General features: G+C 33.6%; 1 protein-coding gene across 1 annotated transcript; it reads right to left on the reverse strand.

Annotated features, from left to right (window-relative positions):
* Window positions 1-7,247: 7,247 nt before the first annotated feature.
* Window positions 7,248-9,151, reverse strand: LOC107780714 (peptide methionine sulfoxide reductase B5). Its single transcript, XM_016601288.2, has 3 exons — window positions 8,906-9,151; window positions 7,845-8,001; window positions 7,248-7,564 (listed from the first exon to the last, which is right to left on the reverse strand). Exons 1-3 carry the CDS (start codon window positions 8,995-8,997, stop codon window positions 7,400-7,402), a joined length of 414 nt encoding a protein of 137 aa, XP_016456774.1. The 5' UTR covers window positions 8,998-9,151; the 3' UTR covers window positions 7,248-7,399.
* Window positions 9,152-9,353: the final 202 nt, after the last annotated feature.

Raw genomic sequence — 9,353 nt, forward strand, 5'->3', positions numbered from 1 at the left:
AGGTCTTCACTTTCTCTCTCTAAGATCCTCTCACCTCTCTCTAAAATATCATATGAAACCCTTCAAAACAACCCCTAATAGTGTTTTATAAGAATGGGGTCGGGTTTATAAAACCAGAAAAATGAAGCCCCGAAACACACTCTGCTGTCGCATATGCGACAGCATAATGCTCCTGCGGCCCGCATAATGGGTCGTAAAAAGGCCCTCATGCGCAACACTGACTCAGTCTGCGATCATTATGCGGCCCGCAGACATGTTCTACGATAGCATAATGCACCGCAGAACTGTTCTGCGGTCGCATAATGCGCCGTAACCTTGCTCTACAAACTTGGCCTAGCCTGCTTCACTCTGCAGCCATTATGCGGTCCGCAGAGTGATTCTGCAGTCGCATAGTGGGCCGCAGAAATATATTTTTCTGCCTAAAATTTTCCTTTACTCACTCGCAAAACCTTAATTTCCTTAGCAAAAAGTTTTCCAAGATTGTTATACATAAGTCAACATCCGGTCACCCTTTTCAAGTTAAGTTCTAAACCTTGGAACTAAGTGTTACAAATCATTTCAAAATATCACCGGATCCGAACCAATTACCCCGGCAAGTCAAATAACAACCGAAAAGCACAATTTGAACTGTAAATGGGAAGACGTGGTTGTAATACTCGAAACAACCGGCCAGGTCGTTACACTAAGAAGTCATTGGTTGCATGAGAGAAACTATATACTCTTAAGTCTATAGGAGGCTTGAACTTAGTCAACCTCCAATTGTGGAACAAAGCTGCCATTGCAAAAGTGTGTTGGGACCTTGCAAATAAACAAGACAGACTCTGAATCAAATGGATTCATACCTACTACATCAAAGGCCAACAACTTATACAAATGACAATGCCTCAGCAAGCATGTTGGATGATTCGACAAATACTTAATGCTAGAAGCGCTTTGAGTTAAATACAAGGACTTAATGGAAGAAAGAGCATCATCAGGTGCACATATCTACAACTCCTGGGTGATAGACCTCGAGTTGCTTGAAAATGTTTAATGTTTCAGAACACTGCTAGGCCTAAAGTTCAGTTCACTATATGGATGGTACAGCAAGGGAAGCTCCTCACTACAGGCAGGCTACGAAACTGGGGAATGAATGTGGATTTACATTGCATACTATGTCATGGACACGAGGAAAGCAGAGAACATTTGTTTGTTAGGTGTGCCTTCACTTAGAACATATGGAACAAAATTGGATGCTGGATGAAACAGGACTATAGAGTGACAACAACCTAGGATCAACACCTACAATGGATCCTACAGAATGTCAAAGGGAGAACTCAGAGAGCAAAAATCTTTCGGATGGTCTATGCAGAAGTCTCACATGCCATTTGGATAGAAAGGAATATGGGGATTTTTGAAAAGAATAGTAAGGATTGGACTACCATTGACGAGAGATAGCCTACAATTGCACCATTAGAGCTGCTGCTGATGTACATAGATTAGTACAAAATTTTATTTTCTGATTATGTTGTATACATGCATATGTAGGTTGAGTTTTCTTTTTCTTTGGAGGTTGTCAAAGATAGCGAGTTGTGTGAGCAAGCTATGGATTTGTACAGTTTACTGGTGATTAATATAAAGATCAGTTAATTATCAAAAAAATAAATAATATAATAGCAAAAATAAGGAACAAATAGAGAAAAAATAAAAAATAAATTTTTTTATCATACAGAAAAAAGAAGGATAAAACTTATTTAACTTTGAGATGGAAAACTTTTTTAACTATTATGATAAGAAAGGTCATATATTAAAATTTTAGTCTAACTCAAGGTTAAAATTTAAAATAAAATATCTTATTATTGTAATTATAGGTAAAACGTTAACGTAAAAGAACTAATTAAAATTTCATAGTAGGTAAGAGAATGGATAAAGAGAAAAATAGAGATAGTGTAAGGATACTTATACTTTGAATTAATTTTAAAAAATAAATCAAATAATACTTAAATATATTATTGATAGATGTAAATGATAAATGAGTTCCGAGTAAGAGGATAAAAACGTAAAATATTAAATTTTAAGAATAAAAAATATATATTTATCGATGATTATTAAGAGGGTAATAAGCGAAATATTAAATTAATTGGTAAGCTAATAAAAGATCACATGACAATACAACAATATTAAGTAATGAATAATACAATAAATATAAGCAAAGAACAAAAATTTAAAAAAATATAGAAGAATAAGATTTATTTCATTTTGAGATGAAAAACAAAGATAGTAAGAATTTTATTAAAATAATATGATCTAATATGCTGGAACAAGACAGATCACAACATGACATGTTTAGTACTCCCTCCGATCCATAATAAGTGACCTTTTGGCATTTTTATTTTGGTCCAAAATAAGTATCATTTTATATAATCAAGAAGGAATTAATTTTTTTTTTTAAAATTTGTCCTTATTTACGTATCACAATGTATCAAGGTAATAATTAATTAAAGATAATTTAGTGAATACATTTTTTTCTCTCTAGGAGTTCGTATTTTCTTAAGGGGAGTGACAAATGCTAAAAAGTCAATAACAACGAAATAAAATGCAAGTACTAAAATCAAGGGGTTAATTATTACAAATATAAAAAAATAGATTGTCTACTACGAGATTTGAGAATAGTTTTATGTGCTATTTCTTAATTAATATTTATTGATTATATAAAATTTTAATCTGGAAGATTTATATTTTAAAGTTATTTGCACATAATTCAAATAACCCAAATTAAAATTTGACATAATTTATGTTCGCCCATCGCGCGAGTACTAATACTAGTTAATGTTAAATACAAACTTGCCTTGAAGTAAATTGAGATGAACTTAAAATCAAATTATAAAATATGATCAAATTAGATATAATTTGATGTCAAAATTCCAAAACAAACCCTAATTGCATAGAAGAAATGAATAATATGGAGTTTATAACTCAAGAAAATAAACCCTTCTGACAACACCAGATGAATAGGTCAAAATATTCTTTTATTTTCTTATTTTGCAATCAAAGAGTATTTAGCTAGTGTAATTTGGAAAGAAATATATTATAAATTTTAAATAAAAGGAAGATTTTTTTTGAAAATTGGGCAAAATACTGGCCGATTGACTGAAATTATTATATTATTAAAAAATATATAAAATATACATATTATATACAAAAAAAAATTATTTTATCGATTATTATTATTTTTAAAGCGACTAAAAATATGTACATTTCTTAAAATTTGCAATAAGTCCCATTGGGCTCTTATATGGGCAAGGACCCACGAAATAATTGTCCAAAATAAAGTAGCTAACCATTGATGACCAAGACACAGCCAACATATATGGGCCGTCAACAATCTCCCAACGCGCCACCCTCTTCGCCGCCGTTGCCACCGCCGGTTCACCAGGACGATGCCGACGAAGATGATGAAACCGTGAAGCAGCTCAACCAATGCTCTTCTCTCTACTTATCTTTACAGGTTCTTTAAGCTTTTAAGCTTTTTGAAAATAATTATATTAAATTCTTAAACCCTAAACCCTGAAATGGAACTGATCAAAGGGTTTATATTTGCAGGATTGTCTGATTAATACTGATCGGAACTGGAAGTCTTGTCAAAAAGGTATCTTCTATTTTTTTTCCCTCTCTATTTTGCTTGAAATTTAGTTCTTTCCCATTAGTGTCAAATGGGTATTTTCTTTAAATTTTTGGTTGATGAATACGAGTTTAGTATTTAGAAAGAGAAAAAAGGTGCATTATTTAAATTGGAATTCAAAATTTAGGAATCTTTTAGTGGTTTGCATAATTGCATTTGCTCTCTTCGTTGTTATATATAGCTTCTGCTTTAGGGGATCAACTGAGATTAGTTTCGATTAGATTATTATAAAGAACATGATCAAAACGAGAAACAAGGGTCATGATAATTTTTATTCAAATTATAGAACCTATGTGCCTTATATGGAGTGACATGAATACTTAGGATTATTATAGCATGTGCAGTAGTATTATTTTTTTGTTTTTGATTCCTCTCCCCTTTGATTCCCTTTTGATCCCTTTTTTGGAGCTATTGTTCCTTTGGTGATTAGAACCCACGACCTTGGAGTTGTAGGTGGGATGCTGACCATGTGGGTAAACCCCTCTTGTCGTGCAATAGTAGTATTAGTGGTTGTATGGAACCTATGTATATTAGTACACAGTGGCGGAACCAGGAAGGGAATTCAAAAAATGCTAGAATGCAACTTTTACCACTTGTCAAGGAGATTCAATAATGTATAGATATACAAAAAAAATTATTTTACCTTTTTTTTCTGAAAACTGTGTCTGTATCAGCTTGCACCTACTGCCTCTCACCAGCATAGGTACCATGTAACTCTATCCATCAAATGTTCGACTAATTGAAAGAAATCACCTAGTTTGAACGTAGGACCTCATGGTTCTTAACATACTTTATTGACTACTAGATCACACCCTTGGATGTTATTCTTACCCTCTTTACGCAGTATAATCTTTAAACGAAAGGGATGCAATTAAACTCCCTTCCTAATACCTGTTAGTCTATGTTGTTTGGACTCTTCAAAAATGTTGATGGGTGCCTGTCGGATCCGACACAGGCGCGACACAGGCGCGGCAGCATCTTTGGAGAGTCCATGCAATATAACTATTAGTACAATATCCAAGTGAAATGGAATATTGACAAATCGTATAAGCAGCGGATTGAAACATAGTATAGCGGGATCTCTAAGTCAGAATCACATGTGCATGTTTTCATCCGGCCTATGATTCAGTATGACAGAAGGGGCAGAACTGCACACTTTCGTGTTCAGATGTGTTTTGTATATACATGTGTACTGAGATTCTCTTGTTTATAATATTAGTTTCATTAACACGGCCCGGGAAATTTAAAAAATACATACAACTGGTGCTCAATTGTTTATTGCTTTCTAATTATTTGAAAAACTGCTTACAGAAGTTCAGGCTCTAAAGGCATGTAATGAAAGAAGACAGAAGGACAAGAGGAGTTAGAGGAAGCATTTTGGTTTTCGTTGCTGAGGCAGTTTTCTGACGTTGGAGGCTTACAGTTCTTTTTCTGTGATTTGGGGGCTAACAAAAATCCACAGTGATGACTAATTCTTGTTTACTATTGATAAACATTGAGATGAGTATGACTTTAAAGTATAAGACATGTCCATTCTTGGAATAGCTGAAAATGTGTCTATTATATGATGGAATTAATAAACATGAGTATGACTTTAAACTGTAAAGTTATGTTTATTATCTTTTTGTATCATATGTTTATTACACTATTAGTTTGGTTTCTGGAAATGGTGCCAGTTTGCTAACTTTTTCTGAATGGAAAATGGAGAATCTAAGAATTTGTCGGGGAGCGAGTAAAGAAAGGTGCATACACAAATCTATTCTAAGCACAGGAGTTAAAAATATATAAACAGATTAGTAGAGAAAGTTGCTGATACGAAAGAACCAATATAATTATGTAACTTTATTTATACTTTTATTAGTAAATATTAAGTTTATTGGTAGCATGTTGAAACAATTTTCTAAAAGGATGACTTTATAAAATTGGTACTATCACAAAAGTAATTTTGATGCTTTTTGGATAAAAGCAACCATTGACTTCATCCTTGGTCTTTTTCCCTTGTGCTCTCACTATCCAAGTGGCTTCCTTCTTTACTTTCTCAATAAGCAATTGGATGACCATTACATGAATGAATCTAACTACAAGTCAACCTTGAAATAGTTTTAAGACAGTTCTAATTTTAACAGCCGAAAAAGTAACAATGAAAATGGTATATGAATCTTTTTATTTTTTCAGTTCTATTCAAATTTCAAGTCCAAATTTGAATAGAGATAAATACGAAAAAATTTGTTGGCTTAGCCACTTTTAGGCCCTGCTATTAGAATTTGGCCGCATTTTCACATGCGTTGGCAACGTAGTTATCAGTCCAACTAATTGGTATTTTTGTCCTCGACTAAAATATGAAATACAACTCCATCAATCGATCCTGGAGTTCGAAACCCCAAGAATGATTTATGAATTTTGAGGCCCTGCTTGTGTAAAATTCAGGAACGACTCCTGGAGTTCAAAACAAGGTATCGGAAATAATATGGAAGAATTCAAATCCCAGTAATTGTTAATGTGGTTTGAACCTCTAAAAGTTAAAACCCAGTAACCGTTACTAGGGTTTGAATCTATGAAGGTTTGAACAAAACCAAGTAATCATTGTTGAACCTATGAAACGGAATATTTTCTCCAATGGAACCTCTTTTGAACTCAAGGATAATATTCTGAAGTTTCTACTGGTAGAAATTAGAATCCCATGATTGTGTCATGGAGTTCAAAATCATTGCTGGGTTTTGAACCTATATTTGAATTCTAGTACAGTATGCTGGAATTTTACCTTTAAAAGTTCTAAAGTCCAACAGTGTATATTTTGGATTTTACCTATAGAGGGTTTTTCGGACTCCAATATATTATGCTGGAGTTTTACTTGTAGAATATTTGAATCCAGTAGTGCTTGTTGGTGTTGTCGGTGTGTTGCGAGTACTTTTGTCCAAAACATACCCGCATTTAAATGAAATGACTAAAATCTAATAACTTTTTAAATTGCGGTTAAACTATAATAGCAGGGGAAAAAGGTGGGTAATTACTATAATTACAAGATAAATAGGTGCACAGATTTGATTCAGCCCATAAGTTGTATATTTGCTGCTTAAGGTGCCAAAAAGATTCATGGCTCATTTACACCCTAATGAACATCCGTCTGAAAGCATTTAACAGTCTTAAGGTGAGAGAAGAATGAGGATGGGATTTCAGGCTAAATATTTACTAGCAGAAACTGTTAGTTTTATCTAAAAGGAAGAAACATTAGTGTATAACTTATTGTCTTTCCAAATCCGTTTCTGCAACTAAATGCAGCATTTTAACTATCAGCAGCATACATTTTTTACTAGTTTTAATTCATTACTTTGGTGCAGCTTCCATTTACCATGCTTTTCCATCAATCAACTGCACCTTAAATACAAATTATTTGAGATCAACTGTATGAATTTTTTTTGTATTCGTTCGATCATTAGAGCACTGTTGAAATCCTCATCTTTTGTCTGAGGTAGGAACCCTCACATAAGTGGATTCTTTTCTGCTCTTTCCTTACCCTAGGGGCAAATTCAAGTGCACTTCCACTTTCAAATGCTTTTAGTCTAAAACCTTAAAACTTGATACAAAGAGAAGATAATACTTTGATCATAGAACTAGTTGGGAGGGTGGAAAAGCATTCTCAAGAAACATTAAAAGCCAAAATAATCTAAAGTTATTATTACAAGCAATGGTACTAAAACAGAACGCATTTAACTTGTCCCATTACAAAAGAAAAGAGTTTCAGAGCGAAGCAGAGGTATTCTCAGAGATAAACTTGACAGAAACACTATTGACGCAGTGGCGTTCATCTGTTGGTGTCTTGAAACCTTCACCTTTGAAAACATGACCAAGGTGTCCACCACATGCTGCACAAGTGATCTCGGTCCTCCTTCCATCCGGATCCGGCTGCAAGTATACAGAGTTGGATTTCAGATTACAGCCATGAAACGGATAGGCGGATCAAGAGAAGAAGAAAAACGAAACAAATACTGCAAAATAGATCAAAGAACTCTTTCTGTTTGTACTTCCACTACTTGAAAGCTCAAAAGTTAAGTGAGTTTAAAGATGCTTCACATTCCATTTGATTTAAAACATGGTTCACTTCTATAGTCCTTGACTGAATAAATATATCAAATGTTTGATCAAACAAATCAAAATATGCAAGGAGAAAAAGGCAGCTACTTACGGAGCGATTTATTGCTCCCAGAAGACCCTCAAAGAAAGCAGGCCAGCCACAGCCAGAGTCAAATTTGGTTGTGGATTTATAGAGTGGAGTACCACAACCAGCACAATTGTAGATCCCTTCACCAAAAAACTTGTTATATTCTCCAGTGCCCTTCAACCTGTGAAATAATAATTTCTCAGCAATGTTGCATATAGAATTATGCCAAAAACTTTCAAGTGTAAGAGAGACAAAGAGTTTACTAGGTAAAGCAACTATACATCTACACATAATACTACAGCAATGTTGCATTGAGGATTGAAACAATAGGTGTTTGAGCTTTTTTTTAAACTTTAAAACAAGGCTTACATTTGTGCACCATCATGTTTTCCTCAATTTCCAAATGAAATACTATTAACTATATAATCAAACCATCCAATATTCCAATTGAACAGCTTCAAATCATCTAACTATATAATATACCAAATCAATATTCAATCAAATACTCTAAGAAATCAACCAAATGATATATATAGTATATAAGCAGTTGAATGTTGAATCAACGTTACTGCCTATTTGCCATATCTAGAAGTCAAAATTCATGAACAATATTTAGTCATAAATAAGAGAGAATTTCAATATTTGCTCTCAACTATCCAAGCCTTGGTGGACAGAGTAATTCAGTACATGTACCGATAGGAGGTATAGTAGGTGCCCTGGTGCAACCTTGTCGGAAACTACCGTAAAAATTTAAAAAAAATATATTTAAGGGTAGGAAGTGTACCATTTAACTTTTCTTGGTAATTGCACCATTTAATATATATACATATTTTTACACATTTTGCAACATAAGCTTGGTTACAAAGTTACCTAGTTGTAAAGGCAAGAGGCAGTAGGTATCAAATGTAAAAGTCGAGGGAAAATTGACGCAAACACCAACATTAAAAATATATTATAAATACATACAACACATAAACATATATGCTAGATCAATTATCAATCTAATTACAGTCTCAAAATCCCAGATAAAGGGAAAAAAAGAAGGAAAAGTTGAAGGAAGAAAGATATGGAAAAAAGGAACATACTCAGTTCCTTTCTCACGGAGGATACGAAACTGCTCAGGAGATAGAATGGCTCGCCATTCCTCCTCTGATTTCTCAACTTTGCTCACTGCCATTGACACAAAACTATGTTCTTGTTAACTCAACACAATTATATGGGAACAGAGTTATGTGATTAAGACAGATTACATATGGGATGGCTTTATATGATTTCTTGAAACAATGAATGTGGACGGAATTATAGACTGAAGGAATATTGCGATTTGATTTGCTGAGATCTATTGGGATCTTTCATTTTTACATGATTAAAGGGATACAATATGATTGGCTAATAATTAACTGAGATTTTCCAACTTTTTTCCATGTTAGCGCTTTAATATTAGAGCCGGTTTGGTAATATGACAGATGGAATATAGGGATCTTAACTAGGTTTGCGATGAACTCTTGTGTTTAAGTATTACTATGTTTACTT

This window comes from Nicotiana tabacum, chromosome 14 (genome assembly GCF_000715075.1).
Source record: "Nicotiana tabacum cultivar K326 chromosome 14, ASM71507v2, whole genome shotgun sequence".
In the NCBI taxonomy this organism is placed as follows: domain Eukaryota; kingdom Viridiplantae; phylum Streptophyta; class Magnoliopsida; order Solanales; family Solanaceae; genus Nicotiana; species Nicotiana tabacum.

Excerpts from the sequence above, each read along its gene's own strand:
- LOC107780714 (XM_016601288.2), bottom strand. The coding sequence starts at position 8,997 with ATGGCAGTGAGCAAAGTTGAGAAATCAGAGGAGGAATGGCGAGCCATT. Across the intron at positions 8,002-8,905 it reads CTCCGTGAGAAAGGAACTGA|GTTGAAGGGCACTGGAGAAT; the intron begins GTATGTTCCTTT and ends ATTATTTCACAG. Across the intron at positions 7,565-7,844 it reads TGGGAGCAATAAATCGCTCC|CCGGATCCGGATGGAAGGAG; the intron begins GTAAGTAGCTGC and ends GTATACTTGCAG.